Source organism: Pinus tabuliformis, chromosome Q (assembly GCF_031772625.1).
Source record: "Pinus tabuliformis cultivar Carrire ecotype Pingquan chromosome Q, CPIR1, whole genome shotgun sequence".
Taxonomy (NCBI): Eukaryota; Viridiplantae; Streptophyta; class Pinopsida; order Pinales; family Pinaceae; genus Pinus; species Pinus tabuliformis.
In genome coordinates, this window is record NC_142296.1 from 234,136,405 (window position 1) to 234,153,549 (window position 17,145).

Below are 17,145 nucleotides of genomic sequence, written 5' to 3' on the forward strand. Positions count from 1 at the left end.
CTTGCTAAGTTCAGCATCTGCCACATTATATAGAACGTATGTGTCTGTATTATATCAATAATAAATGCAAATGTAATGCCATTTTTAATAAATCTAATATGAATTTATATTCTTTTGTGCTACTTTTATTCAATTTTTTCTTTATTTAATATCATATATTTATAGTATATACACATATTCTCTTTATTATTGCTGTTGTGCTTTGTTGTTTTTATGTTTTTTGTTTTCTTGGCGGGGAACTATAGACCATGTGCTGTATTAACACAAGTACAGTTATCACCTAAACATGGCCTCAATGGGTTCGAACATGGGTCTCCTCCAAAGGATTCCATGATTTTCACAGTTCACCTGACCGATGTCACTGTTGTGCTTTGTAATTCAGAAGTAAAGATTCTGTTCTACTTGGGGGCCACATCTAAAATCAATCAGAACACCAAAAGTTTAGATGATATCGGTTTAAACAATTTACAGCTGTTGGATTACAGTATGATAGGTTTGAAAGACAAGAATGCAGTGGCTACAACCCAACAGAGTCTCAGATGTTGAGGGTGTTGTTAAAAAATTTACTCAGCAACATCAAAATGTATCTCAGAAGATAGGCAGAATTCTGACTAAGAGTTCACAGAAATACCCATGTCTTAAATGCAACCATTAAAACTCTTTCCCATTTTATATATTCAACCTCTCCAACAGTATGTCAAGTAGAATATTATGGAGCATTGCTTCCTGGTAAATTAGAAACACCTAAAGTGCTGAAAATAGTCAATTAGAAGTATGGATGACCCTCATCAAAGATTTTTGTCAGGTGATATCACACCCAAGCAGCACACGGTGAAATCTAACTACCTGCAAAAGCTATCCGAACGCATTGCAAGCTTTACAAACCAGGCTCTAAGAAGCTATTTGCTGTTGATATTAAAAAATTACGAAGTAGCAAACAAAACAGAAAACCAGAAAGCCAAAAAAGTGCAAGAGACACTGCTCACGTACAGATAAAAGCAGCTAGATTTATGGCCATGAGATTTATTATCATCTGCCAACAGCCACAAGAGGTCAACCAAGTCAGTGAAATCAGAGTGCTGCTATAGCTCCCACCAGGATTCAATTTCCTAAAAAAATTGTCGTTGTTAAGTGGTTGAGCTGCCATTGTCGTGGAGCCAAACACTTAATCATAATTTAAGTCAACAGTGATAACCGAAGTTGAAGTCTATGAATCCAGAAGTTTTTGGTTGGGTGAAGGTCTGTAGCATATCTCATCCCATTTGACAAGTGTGCTAAGTTGTACAGTTATGGACTTGCCATAGATAATAAAGGCAGAAACCTGTAAAAAAACGTACTACATATGGCTGCTGTTATATGCACCCACATGACTTAAATAACTATTCTAACAAGATCGATCTGATTGTGTATCCAAGACCAGACTTCCAATTTCAATTTAGCAATTGAACTTTGATTATTATTTTGGCAGCTGGAGAAAGGCTCTCAAACTTTGAAAATTTAGAAAAACAAAATGTAAAAGCAATCTATGGGAATTGCAATGTTGCAAAGTTTTCATGAGTACATTTTAAAAGATGCATTTAACTGTACAAACAAAATGTCTTGTTAGTTTGGTTTCTCAGGATGCAAAGTCCAGACAATATAACACAAAAACAGACATGCAAGGAATCATTTTCAAGTGCCTACATTGGAAGAATATGATACGCATCAAGTTGCTTGGCCTCGAAAACTCCAATTCTATAACTGCTATGTCAAAGGAAGGTTCATATCACGTTTCAGATCAACTTAGTAATGGCTATTGCTGGCACTGCCAATGCCAAAAGCCAAAAAGCAAAACATCTCATACAAGAACTAATCACATCAAACTGAAGTCGCGTATCATGTCATGTGAAATGTATTACAACTCTCAAATGCTGTATAGACATTTTCAGTGCTGCCTGATAAAAGTTGCAACCCATATATTTTTCAAGATGTGTAAAAGATCATTTCAGAGGTTCTGAAGTTTAACTCCAAAATTGACCACATCATACACAATAGACAATCAAACAGCTCTAGAGCGTTGCACAAACTAATGTATATATCAGCCCACCGATCTCCTGTTTTTCTTTTTTTCTTTTTTTTTCTTTTTTTTACATTCCACTCTAATTGATAGTATACTTACGACCTGTCATGCCGTCCAGAATGTGGGGATACAGAATTTTCAACATAAAAGAGACCTCCATAATTAATTGCATTGGTAGTTGAGAATGCTCAACGGCATGTGCAATCTTAATTCAGAGTAAGGCCAGGACTACATTTACAGTACTCATTTAAACCTCTTAATCTTCTATATGGTTGAGAATCAGTATCATGTCATTTGTGTGAGAATGGCATGAGAAAGCAACCATTTTCAGTTGATTTCCACCATGGATTTCCATTATAGGCTGGATGAGTTTGATGCCAAATGAAGAAACAAAGACTACATTTACCTCCCTGGAGGGTTGCATTTCCCTACTACATTTCCATTCAAAGTAGTCATTTCTTTGGCAATCAGATTGATTCCACGTACCCAAAGCTCTACATTTGCAGCACTTCCAGCCTCAAAGTGAACCTCTCTTCCCTTTACAGTGACAACTCTAAATATCGCTGGTTTATCTGCATTACCTTTGCAACGATTCTTGCGGAATGTAACACTCGGTCCCACCCCTGCTTCTTTGCAAATAACATTTCTTCTGCTAGATTTGCCCCATGTTAGCAATCCCGATTTAAGCACTCGAACCATCTTCATATGAGGAGCACCTTTACCCTGCCTAGTGTGCTTGCAGAGTTCTTCACCATCAAAAACCAACTTCCGTGCAAGATGATCCAATATGACACCCTCAGCAACTCTTGACAGGTTATTTCTCCTGGCAAGTGTCAAAGCTGTCTCACCTCTGTGATTTACTAGACAACAGTCAGATCCTTTAAGAAGTAGGATTTTGCAAGCCTCTGCATGGCCTTCTCTTGCAGCAAGCATCAAAGGAGTGTATCCATCCTCATCAAGGGCATTGACTGCACATCCTCTTTTCAGAAGTTGACCTAATGCTTCTACATTGCCTCTCCGAGCTGCATAATGGAGGGCTTTAAACTCCTCTTCCTTCAATACATTTGCTAGAACGGCATCCAGCAGAACCATCTCAATAGCTTCTTTGTTTCCATGGGCTTCTGAAAGGACTATGGCTGTTTCGCCCTTTTTACTGGTCAAGCTCAAATCAGCTCTACGAAAAACTAGAACTTTGAAAACCTCAATATGGCCCTCTATTGCAGCAATCATAGCTGCAGAATATCCATACCTATCCTGCTCATTTAGATATATATCAGACTGCTGTAGAAGTTTCTGAAGAACTACCGCATCGCCAAATCTGGCCACAAAATGAAGAGGAGAGAAGACCTGGAGATCACTTGAATTTATTTTCTGTCCTGCCTTTAGTGTATCCCAAAGAATTTGATGGACAGAGGAAACAAAACCACTTTCTTCTGCTATGCTTATGGCATTCTGTCCTGCCATATTTACTAGCCCAAGATCAGCCCCTGCAACCAGTAGCTCCATGAAACATTCTTGATGATTAGCCCTTGCACATAGCATCAGTGCAGTTTCACCAGTTTCTGTTCTTGCATTCAGATTGCATTTATGTTCTATGAACTGTTTTAAAATTATATGACAGCCCATCCTGGCAGCCATGTGAAGAGGGCGGAATTCATGTCCGTTCTTTGTTTTGATAGAAACCTCAGCATTCGCACCAGCATCTAAAAGTGCACCAACTGCCCCTGAGTTGCGGCAAAGAACTGCATGACAAATAAGAGTTCTCCCTCGATGTTCACTATCTGGGCATATGTATTCAAGCAACATCTTTAGGATTTCTCCCTTTGCTTCATAGTATTCAACAGCACACCATGCTTCATTATATGGCTCTGCTAGACATGCCCCAACACGCAACTCTTCACCAGAGTCTGTATCCCATGACCAAGCTCCAATGCTAACTTTACAATTTGTCTTAGCACCTGCCTGCTTTTTGCATTGAAAAATCTATTAGATAGATAAAAGCAAGAGATATGCACACCCATATCATTCGTTATAGTTCAGATTTGCATGAGGCATCCGATTACTTTGAATCAGTATCAGTTAACAACACAGCATTTTTTATTTCAGGAGAAAAAAGCCATGTAACGTTATTAAGATTGTAAATCCTAAGATCCTTGAATTTCATAATGTCTAAGGTTCTAACGACAATATATTGATGGTAGCATTGCTTTTAAAATTTAACCCTGTAACGACGAAGTAATCACCTCCAGCAAATACTTGACAACAGGAGCCTGCCGGCTCACGATAGCAGCAATCAGGGGTGTGCAGTCTACGTTTGCATGTAAGACTGGCTTGGCAGAACGCAGCAGTGCCCTATCCCATGAATTTACATCCACTCCATTCTGCAAACAGCCAACAACAATAAATTAGGATGTCAAATATCTAAAAGCCGCTTAATAAAAAATGATCTGATCACTGTCATGTTGCTTCGCTAGCCATGTATTTGTCTCAAGTCTAGAACATCTTTTTCCATTACATGAAAGTGATTTGCTTGATTAACTTTCGCATAAAACTTAAACCACATTTCAGAATTACATAGAAATAATGAAAGTCCCCCTATCTAGATTCTGTTTGCTTTGTAAAAGAGCAGAATATTCTTGAAAATTGAACATGCCTTGATTAAAATAGAAACAATCTCCACAAAACCTCGGCAGCTGGCATACACCAACGCATGTGCAGCTGCTTCATGCCTGATCATTTCTGAGCTGATTAATAATTTAGCAGCTTTGGCCTGGCCATAGCGACATGCCTCCAGTAGAGCATCCTCGCAAGCTGGTTGAGATGCCCCTGCTTTCAGAAGGAGACCTAATAAGTGATGATGGCCTTCTCGGGCAGCAGCAGTTGTTGCATAACCTCGAAACAGCTTTTGGTTGACATCTGCACCAGCTGACTGCAAGAAAAGTAAAGTATTCAGGTCCACTTTTTTCCAATTCAAACATTTCCACAATATGCAATGCTCATTTCAAATCCGGTGCTAATGTAATAGACTAACGCCTTCAAACATGTAAAGTGGAATTCGATTTTCAAAGATGGTAAGTGGAGCACTAGACAAAGAGATTCATCTGGAAGAAAGGATTTGTCAGCCCTATAACCTAAATAGGTTGGAAGATGACTTGCTTTTTGAAAGATGGTTTGGAGATCAAGTGTTCAACAACAGTGAAATTTACAAATGGAATATTGTAAAAATTAAATAATATTATGATATATTCTTGAATGCTGTTTGGAAAATAGAAGTTGCATTGTCTTTTATGTTCAGGGTCCCATTGTCAATTACAGAAATAGATAAATCATGAAAGCTACACAGTTAGAAATCTTCATTTCCAAAACAGATAATCAATAAAGCATTTAACTTCTGATTTTAAATAGGAAAGCATCAAATAGATTCTGCACACTGGAAATAGGTAGAATTGTCATAAGGAGCCAACTTGTCATCCACGATTAATATGTGTATCTTTTGACCAGTAGATTTTGTCAAAATGAGACAACTTGTCATTCTGGAACTACTGAGTGTATTTTGTGTAAGTTCACAGCCATATGAATAGAGTTAAAAGTATGTAGCAAGGTTAGCTGGGAGCATGTCCAGATATTTCAATGATAATCACAGTGCCCCAACCTGATGGGCTAGCTTAAGTGGTTGAGTGCTTTGAACTTCATGCAGAAGGTCTCAGGGTTGATTACCCGGGCTAGATGCCTCTGTTGCATGCCTCATTTGATATCCCTGCCAACCTATCAGCATCAAAAACTCTGCACTGGGTACCATCCATGAATTCAGGGAAGTCCCTGGGAGTTTCCCTGCAAGGTGTTCCTTGAAAAAAAAAATCACAGTGCCTTACAATTGGGTAATGGGAGTTTGCAATAGAACATTTGGGCATCTTTAGAGTTTCAATCAAAGTTAAAATAAACGAAAGGATGCCCAAAGTTATCAAATGCAGAGTCAGCATCCTATTTGTGAGAATTTATCCACGATAAAGGAGGAAATTCTAACATATTTATAACGACGGGAGGAAACTCAGGATTCTAACCTTGAATACTGGATCATTATCTATCATCAGGACTTTCATATCCTTTAACACTAGTTATGAATCAGCAGACTCATGGAGGTTCAAACAGAAGTGAAGATCCGAACCATATAGCAATTAGAGAGGGTTTTAGCTTACCAGAAGTCTCCGTGTAATGTCAATATGGCCTGCATGAGCAGCTGCAAACAGAGCCGTGACATCAGTTTTAAACTCTTCATATTCAATTTTTACTTCATCCGGTGCCTCTTCGTGCTGAAAAGTGTCTGTACACTTCACTCGCAAGCTGACAGTCCCATTGTAATTCACATCCACAATAGCTTTACCCAAACAATCTGCGACACTCTCCACATTCCCTGTAAGGGCTGCTTCTATAAGACCCTGAGAGATAACAGCGCATTCGTTCTCAGATTGAACTACCTGCCTCACCATAACCATCTTGCGGAGAAACGACTCTGTGACTGGCAACCCAAAGAAGAAAAGACCCTGTGATTTGCAGCCAAAAGGAGGTAAAGACCCACATCACCTGTGCACTGGTGGGGCTCCTGTGGCATGTCCCAGCATGTCAAAAACAGGGATGGGATTGGGTGCAAGTCTTGGATGATTTTGCCAGAAAAGATATCCCTCAGACTTGGCACCTAAGCCATCAAAAAGGTGAGTGACATGCAGTGCAGCCCTGATCTCAGAGCATGTTTCTATAAGCAACTTCCAAAAACGATGATAACAAAACTTTTCTTACAAGAACACTTCTGTCACATGCAGTAACCCCAACTAAACGATTCTTTTAACTTTCAAGCCATTTCACATCCAGCGTTCAGCATCCCATTTTCAGCAGTCAAATGCAACTATGTACTTAAGCCAAATGTAACTCTGTACTTATTAGGCACCCATATTCTCACCGTAGCTTCAGCACTCTGCCCAGCGAACTTTTCAACTTCAGTCTCTGTACTTATTAGGCACCCATATTCTCACCGTAGCTTCAGCGCTCTGCCCAGCGAACTTTTCAACTTCAGTCTCTTGACAATAGATGCAGATCACAAGGTCAATATGTCGAAAGCACTAAAGAATTGGATCCCATAAACAAAGACTACATTTCCACAACATACACCATTCCGATGCCGAAAAAACTGGTTATACTCTCCGTGGGAACCATCCCTGCCTGGAACCGCAAGCATTTATAATTGTGACAATAACTAGCCCATGAAGTGCTGCTAACAAGCTTAGTTTTCGTTTGAGATTTCAACCAAAGGACTACAGTACCATACTTCTGCACAGAAAATGCAAAAATGAAGTATAAAGACATGATCCCCAAACAGAAAGAGACTACGAACAAGTGGCAATAAACCCGTGGCTCACAGACAAACCCAGAGCTTGCCGTGCCAGTATATGACAAGGGAAAAATCTCAAGTACAAGATTGAACCAGCACCCATCAGGATCTGGTGATTGAGAACCATGGGTCCCAGCAAAGGAGCTCAAGGAACTGCATCCATCATATAATGCACACACTCAACAGGCTTTCAATCACGAAATACTGACCTTCAAAGCTTTCACCCTCTGCTCTGCCAAATGCAACTGCATTCACATAGTATTGAACTGCCTTGTTGGTATTTTGTGTGAGAAACAAGTAGCCATTTGATGCTGATAGCAGTACCAATGGCCCTGTCCGCCAGCTCTGTTCCAGCAATGAAATGCACAGTGGCCTAAGATTTGTCTAAATATAAATTTATTATTGCAGTAAAAAGATAGTGTTTCTTTTTGGAGTACAGAAGGGATAGAGTGATGGAGAACAATGTACCTTCTGGTTCTTGTCTCACTCGGCTCCTTCCAAGCTGAAAAGGAGCATTCCATCCAACAAACAGTGTAATGCGTTCGTTGGATACCCACTGCTGATGTGATGGCATAGAATAGGGTATTTATGCCACATGCAGTTTAGAGATCTAACATACCATTGCTATGTGTACATTGAATCTTCTGCTCCTGCTGCTCCCCGTCGTCTCGTTTGTTTGCATCTTCCTCTTCTTCTGTTTTTCGTTGTGTCTTTCTCTGGATTTGTGCCTTTTGTCTTTCCCACATGCTACCTTAGGGTCTTCTTGCCAACTTTAACTATCATGAAACAAAACAAAACATGCTGGATGAAAATAACAAACCAATTTGCCTCCTTGCTAAGTTTGGCTTGAGTTTTGGTGGAGCCGGCCTTAAGCTTGAAAAACAATGAGGCTTCAGTTTTGGTGGAGCAGGCGTTGAATTTATGGAATAACCAGAGGGGACAAGAGGAAGACCGGAAGACCAGCATAGATTCATCTTTTAACCGTGAATTTATTTAATACAGGGGAAATTAAAATACCAGATGAATGGATAAGGTTATATATAGATATATAATTTAATTTTATATTAAATTATTTAAGATGAGTAGAAATAAAATATTATATAAAAATAAGTAAATAAAATGAATTTATATTATTGAAAAAAATGGTATAAGAGATATTTTAAAGTAAAATTTTTATTATTAAGTTACATATGCTTATAGTTTACGTTACTCACTACTGTGTTATTTGTAAAATTATATTATTTATATGACAAAAGATTATTAGTAAAAAAAATATGGTATTTAAAAGATTGAAAGTATTAAACACTATTTTTAAAGGATTGATAGTGCTTACTGTGTATGCAAAATTACTATTTAAAAACTAGTTAGATATGAAAATTGTGAGTTAGTAGGTCACTTAGATACTAAAAATCAGAGAAAGTAATAGTAAATCAACATGAAATAAGCTAAGAAGAGTTGGAGGCATCCACCTCAATTGGTATGGGACTTGTTGCACTATGGCAACTCAAACCAACACTTGGAGCCACATTGACTTCAACCTTCTTCAACATGTCATTCATTTCTTTCATCTATTGCACTATATCTATCAAGGATCGGAGTATTTCATCCTTGGCAACATTCCTACCTAATAGAACTTGACCCATAAGTGATTACATGCACAAGTAAAGATCAATTGTGTGAAGGTATTGGCTTTGATAGTCGTGAGCATGACCATGTATTTGACACCCATGCTTCCACAATCACCACCACCTCGGCGTTCAACAAACATTGTCATTCCCCCACTATGTCCTCCTCTAATTCCTTTAGTTCTTCCTTGATTTCTTGCGAGGGTCAATCCTAGAATAGTCTAGCTGAATTCTTTGTTCTAATCCATGCATGAGAACCCCCTCAATGAACCTCAATCTCTATTTGCCCCTCTTGCAACTAGCTCATTGTCTTACCATTTATGTAGCTAGAGGAAAGCTCAATAGGACCAACTCAAGGGAGAGAGTATGATGACACTGAAATGGATACAAAGCTAAAATTCACATGCAATCAGAATGCAACCATCGAGACTTGCCAAAGAAACTAGAGAAAAGCTTGTGATGCCACAAACACAAAAATTGCCAAACCACAAAAGGTTGAGCTAGGAGAATCCCATTTAATAACAAGGGGCGAGCAAGGAGTATTGCAGTGAATGTCATCGAACGAACATACCTTGAAAACATTATGATTATAACTCAACTCATGTTTGGACACCAAATGCAACGTGTGGAGATTAGAGTGAGGATATGGCCTAGCTAAAACACTAACAACCAACTCCATGAAACTATTAATTGCTAGGAGCATTCCACTACATCTCACCACATGATCATGAGGTTGGCAGGCATGTTGACCTCATTCATTGAATGAGGTAATGACGTCTTGCCACCTACTTGACGAGATGCATCCTTGACACCCCATATGAAGATCGTGTAAAGGTGTTTATATATAAGAAAAAATTATTATATTTAAGATTTAATCTTTATTAATAACCTTAAGATATTGATAAGTAATGACATCATTATATGTGAGAAAAATTTAGTTATTTAAATTAATTTATTGATGGTTAATAAGGAGGTAGACTTACAATATTTTTTTCTTTGAACTAGGTTGAGCCTAGGTCGGTCCAGCTCATCTATTGGATGAAAGAATGATCAACCCATTGATGGTTCCCCCAATAGTGACTTCCATCCTCAACCCCTTCCATGAGGTTTGAACCTAAGACCTTATAGGGACTAAACATCACTCAAAGCAATTGGTCTACACCTCATAGGTAAGTAAACTTACAAAGTTATTCAATACATATAAGTAGGATTATTGAACTGTTTAAATACATCTAAAACTTAAATTATTAAATTGTTTCCAACAAACTCTTAATTACTCAAAAACAATTTTAAATCATACTTCAAGATAAATAAATAAATAAATTAAAAATAATAATATTAAAGAAAATACTTAACCTTTATTCTAAAAGTTAATTCTAGATAATAAAACATGGTTAAATTTCAACCTCATAAACATTAAAAATATATATATAAATAATTATATTACACATGGCATACTATATTAAAAAATAAATTCATTTTAATTTTTTAATATTATTTATAAAATATATAAGATATATTTTATTTTAACTATAAAATATATTGTAAATCTTTTGTTACATTGATAAGTGTCGCACATTTTTTTCATTGTACTTTTTTACTTAATGTAATAATTTGAATAGCAACTTTTATGGAATGGTAGGGGAGATTCTTTAAATCTTTTTGTATCAAAAGAATAGTAATTTTCATAATGGTTTTGGTTTGAGAATAAATTTCCAAACGGTTGGTATTTGGAAGGCTACTCATGCCCCAATTCAAGAACTATCACAGCCCTATAAAGATCACAAGTTCCTTCGTAAAATTTAGGTATGTGGGATAGCCATAAGCTATAAGTGAAACCTAGATCCTCCAAATAATTTATTTTAGGTTTTGGAGAATTATGCTATAAAAGTTTATTTATTTTCATGAATTATTATAAAAAATAAAAATGATAACTATTTTTAGAAAACATTAAATTACATTAATTATGAATATTTTTAATGAATATTAATTTAATTTTAAATAAATAAAATACATAAAATGTAATAACTAAATTAAAATTTCATAAATTTATACAAATAATCTAAATAATAATATATTTAATAAACACAACTAAAATCCAGATATAATTAATTACATTAAATATATAATCAAAATTAAAATATAAAAAAAAATATAAATATTCATTATTAAATAATTAAATATACAATCATGTGTCTTATTTTTTTTTTAAAACCATAAACCTTACCGGAAAGTAAATTTTGTGCCTCTATTTGGAAGAGTGCATCGCTGAAAAAAGGTCCATCCAAGTTTTTCTAAGAAGTTTCCTTTAATATTGTATTCACATAAGTACATTTACTCCCTTCTAAGAGCACAAAAGAATACTTTGACAAATGGGATTAAATATACTGTGTTGCTGGAGGAGTGGGGAGGCAATATCATGGATGGAGTGCCTTAGTGTTCATCATGATGTTATATTCATTAATATTCATCATGTTATGTTGAAATTTGAATGGTTTAAAAACAAGTTGACAAAGTTTTTAGGTTGTATGTGATAATATTTGTATTTATATTAATGTAATATTATAAAGTATTATATTTCATTAAAATTTCATGGAGGATGTTAATTATGGAATGTATTATAAGTTATTATAATTATTTTAAAGAAAAGTTTTGAGTTTTATAATTTTTTTAATAAAATAAATTAGATTAAATTTATAAAAAATGTGGATAAGGTTTAATTAATTGAGTTTATTTTCCGTGTTTAAGAGATTGAGTATTATTTTTTTACTGAGATTTAATTCGAAGTTGACATGATGTGTATAATGAATTCACGTTGAATATACTATTGTAATGGGTTTGAGTTTTCTTATTGAATATATATACTATTGTAATGGGTTTGAGTTTTCTTATTGAATATATATACTATTGTAATGGGTTTGAGACTTTTCGTTATATTGTTGTGATGGTTTTAGGTTTGATTATTGCACAACCATATAAATTAAATGGTTGATAAACTTGGATAGTCATTAAAACACTTATGTGCTATTTAATTTATGTAAAGTTAGTGGAGGTGAGAAACACATCATGTAACTTTTGAAATAGAAAATTGGTGTTGAAAACTTTTGATTTCATCTATTAAATTGTATATGCGATGAAGAATATTCTCAGATTACTAAATTTAAACCATCTATATATTTTTATTCTTTAAAAAATAGAATTTTTTGAAACTCTATTTTAAAATAGATCACACCTATAGAGTAATTACTATCATTACTATCAAAATAATTACTTCTTAGTTAGAAAGTAAAATAATAAGAATAATAATAATAAAAGTGATTGTGATAAATTTAATATATTCTTCTAATAATTCATCAATTAAAAATTTGATTATTAATTGAAAAATTAAAATAATTATTATTTATAAAAAATATATTATATATCTTAATTTACTAAAAAAATATTTTTACACTTTATTTAAAATAAAAATATAAAAATAAAATATTATTAGTAAAATATATAATTAACTATTTATAAAAATAAATGGGATATCGTCATCAAATCTGTGATGTCAACTAATTTTTAGTTAACTTTTATTTATATAAACAAAAATAACTATCTCATTTGATAAACACCATACTCATAGTCTACATAGAGTTTATTCATATATATGATGGTGCATACATACACATGTCATATCACCCCCACCAACCATGATCATGCCTATCCACTTAAACTCTACAAGGCTTGATCGTCATATGGATGGCATCTCCTTTCATTGGAATTTTTAAGAATTTTGAAATTTTATAATTGCAAAATTATATTTAAATGATTGATTATAAATAATTGTTTAAAAAAAATGAATGAGTTTTGTGATAAATTTTTCAAACACTTTTTTAATTGTAAAGATATTATTAAGAATAAATTTAAAAAAATTTAAATTATAATTATATATAGAGTATCTATATAAGTAACAAAAAAATAATAATTTTTTTTACATTTATCTAAATTTAAGTTAATTGACATTTAGCAAAATATTTTATTATACTTTTATCACTTTGGTTTAAAAATGATAAATTTAAGTTATATTGATCCATACAAATTTTAAAGTTTTCTTAATTTTATTGTCAAAAATATATTTTATATAAAATTTAAATATAAATATAACTTAAAAGCACTTATAATTTTCCATGTCCAACCTCGTTTATGTATGCATGTAAATTTTTAAATTGTAATAAATGTATATATATGTTTTCACTGAGAATAGTGCTCAAAGGTAGAAAGATTTTATTTGATACAGTCATTTTGGGGTTTGATTGTATGTATAAGGTAGGAAGGTTTTACACCAAGTAATTAATTATTTGGGAGTTGATTGACTAATTCAATAGAGGCTAGGTGTAGTCCCTCCCTTAAACGAAGTTGAGGGGGTTGTTATCATGGCTACCATGAAGGTGGAAAAGGATACTAATGGTTTTTTTATTAATTAAATAATATGAATTATTAAATAAAAAATTAAAAGTTTTCTAAATTATTTGATATTAATAGATTTCAATATGAATAGATATTAAATATGTGTGATAAATTATTTGATCTTGTCAAAGAATAATGGGTTGTGTACTGGTATTGTTTTATTGAGAATTAATTCCTTCTAAATATAGTGACATATCTATCCCCTTTGAGAAGGAGATGGTCTTGATTAATATAAACAAATTAAGAGCGTTTGTAGGAAAAAATCTTAAATGTCGTTGAATATTGATTAATTATATTTTGTATTTTATAAATAATAATAATAATTTATTTTAAAATTATGATGTAGTGAAATATTAAATTAATGTATTGATTATTTATATTTTATATTTTATAAATAATAATAATTTATTTTAAAATTATGATATAGTGAAATATTAAATAATATATGAGATTTTTTTTATTTATCAGATAAGGGATTTGTTTTTACACATTGATTTGATTGTTAAAATTTATAAAAGTGTATATATTTTTATTTGAAATTAAAATTTTATTATATTTCATATTATGCATGGTAAGGAGATACAATCTTAGTATTGTAGGGTGATTTGCACTAGGGAAATTATTTACTTTTTAGATGATTATTTTTCAAAATGTATTTAAGGAGGCATTGTCAATCATCACATTTACAAAAAAGATGAGTTTGGGGCTTATACCAAACTACATGACTATAACTATGCACCTTAATGACCATTAAGGAGAATCCACATCAGATGAAAGGTCTATATTTGCTAGGGTTGTCTCCTTTTGTGTTATGCCTTGACCAATTTTGTGGGTTCCTACATTGCTTCTGTTGCGCTTGAATATGATTCCTCCTTGTCCAAGAGAATGGGATTGTGTGGTGAGCCTCCAAACGTTTTTCCTGGGTCCTTGTTTATCGTATACCGCTGGAGAAACCACAAACTGCAATCTAGAGACTCCTTTACATAGGACCTTGAACTTGGATTCAAAGATCTTGAGGGCCTACCTAGTTTCCTCGTAGGCATTCTGAGTTTTTTTTAGATTCAAAGCCACAATCATCTTCACAATCCACATCATTTCCATGGGCTTGTAGAATATTGCAACCCTTGTCCATGAATACATTGAGTCCATGACCGAATAGTACATATCCTTTAAGATAATATTTAGATAGAGTTGTTTGTTTGATTATTGACACCTTCATTTCTAATGTTGCAATGTGTCGTTTTGCTTCCTAAGAGCAAAAATTGTGGTATCACTACTCTACCTCCCATTCCTCTCTAGCTACACATGTCAAATGGGTTGCATGGGAGGATGATAAAGCTCCATCAGTCCCTCCCAACCATTAATTTCTCCCCTCCTTTCCCCCATTTCACTCCTTGTGTCATATTGTCCTAAATCACAACACACTTTGCCACCATGTATCTTGTTGACCCTTTAAAATACACCTTCTCTAAGGGGGTCCTCCTGTCCTATGTGTGCGAGACAAATTATTTTTGGCCCTAAGGCTTACAACAAAGGGAACTGACCAAACAAGCAAAAGACTAGACCATAATTCCAACCAAACCAACCCTTTTTTAAACATAATTTAGGAATCAACATGCCTACATACCACCACTGTCCTTGCCAAGGGCCTCATTTCTAGGTGCATCATGTTCAATCTCTCTTCATGATAACAGCTTGGCCCTTAGCTTGCAACCTTTCCTTAGATGCCAAGTTAGTGTCCCTCCCATAAACTAAAATAATGATGAGAGATTACTCCAGGAGATCATCCAATCAAGCTTCAAGAGCCTTCCATCCTCTATATGGTACCTTTTGTTGTTAGCGTAGTTAGGGTAAACTTTATTGAGACATAAAGTTATTTTATTATTGGTTATTTATGTGATATCCCTTGGCTTGATACTTTATGTAATTAAAGTATGCACATGTGTGTTTTTGGTTAAATGTATTAGTTTAAAAGACATTTAAAAATATTAATTATCAGTAAATTTATTACTAATAATAACTAGTTGTAATTTGTAATTATGATGTTATATTGTAAATAAAGAAAATCTGTAAAACTAGTTTTTTAGTACAAATAGCTGAAAGAGATGAGACTATGAGTTATTATGGAATATTTATTACCCATCAATAAGTCCTAGGCATCTAATCTGGATGATTATATTTAATTGAGGAATTATGATTTTGGCCAATTAATTGTTTCCTAGAAGACATGGAGTTGTCTTCAGGAGTGGGAAACAAAATCTCATTAATGAGTTGATAACTACGTGCCACCTATTGGTGAGGTGGAGGTAGTTATTAACCATCAATAGAGTGGTGGATGGGAATTGGATAAAAATCTTTCGTTTACATACTTTTTCTTGTTCTGAGAGCAAAGGAGACTGAAGAGAAGTAAGAAATAGAAACATAAAGAAATTTGCAGGCCTAGTGTGCTCGGGGGGTCATTGGTTGTTTTGCAGTGTCAATATTGGGAGGAGCCAAGTACTTGAAAAACTAAATAGTTTCAAGTCGGTATCTCTAACTTCTATATTTATTTTCTTCTCAAGAGAAAAGAAATTGGTTATGTGTTATATCTAGATTTTATACAGTGGAAAGAGAAAATAAATGAAAAGCGATTATTATTAGAAGTTTAAAACGTTATGTTTCATTTACTTACTATGTACAATGTAAATTAAATAGTAAGCACAATTTGGGAGAAGGAAAATAGATTATTTATATTTTATTTGAAAGCTTATATAGAAAAATGAAAAAACAAAATAAAATAGTTTGTGCTATGGAGTATTAACTTGTAGAATAGAATTTTATTTATGGTGCTAGCTAGAAGCAAAATTTACCAAACAAAAAGGAAAATATGAAGGCAAGTGCAAGAATAAATTAGGCTAAGTACAAATATTCAGAGAATTATTTCATATGATAAATAAATAACATACATGTGTAAATGTATCTTTTATAAAATATACATAATTGTTTATATATATGTATATGTATTAGACCAATTTTGGTCATCTATAGAGTAATTATCTGTGAAACAATAAGATAAAATTATAATAAGTAATCTCTCTCTCTCTCTCTCTCTCTCTCTCTCTATATATATATATATATATATATAATCAGTATGAAGAGATTCTGGTTCAAACAATAAAAAGAACAGTAAAGGCTGCAATAAGTCCTTTTCTTTAAACGAGCGAAAATAAACTAAAAACTATATAAAAACCTCATTAATATTGTAAGTTTTTGTATAACATTCCAGACAATACAAGATATAAAAAAAAAATATACATGAAAGGAAAATATGAAAGTATTTATGTATAGAACATTATAATATCAATTTTTTTAACCAGAAAGAGTAGTATATTTATATAAAAATCGTGCTCGTTCACATTCAAAATCGATATTTTACATCAAAATTTTGATCTTGCTAAGGGCTTTGGAAAATTGATTTGTTCCCCATCCCTTCCCTGAGAATTTTTCCCCCAAAACTCCAAAAAAAATTCCCATAACTTGTAACAACCTCTAGGGTAAATGTACATATAAAAAACATAATAGGAACAAAAATACAATAAACATATCAGCCATCAAAATCCATATATACATCAGTACATTTTCACATGAAA

General features: G+C 33.5%; 1 protein-coding gene across 1 annotated transcript; it reads right to left on the bottom strand.

Moving 5' to 3' along the window:
• Positions 1 to 1,849: 1,849 nt before the first annotated feature.
• LOC149219054 (uncharacterized) lies at positions 1,850 to 8,384 on the bottom strand. The gene is made up of 6 exons (XM_089384234.1): positions 7,911 to 8,384; positions 7,652 to 7,787; positions 6,256 to 7,381; positions 4,713 to 4,988; positions 4,303 to 4,440; positions 1,850 to 4,021 (listed from the first exon to the last, which is right to left on the bottom strand). The coding sequence occupies exons 3-6, from the start codon at positions 6,550 to 6,552 to the stop codon at positions 2,462 to 2,464; spliced, it is 2,271 nt and encodes a 756-aa protein (XP_089240360.1). The 5' UTR covers positions 6,553 to 7,381; positions 7,652 to 7,787; positions 7,911 to 8,384; the 3' UTR covers positions 1,850 to 2,461.
• Between the last annotated feature and the right edge of the window lie 8,761 nt (positions 8,385 to 17,145).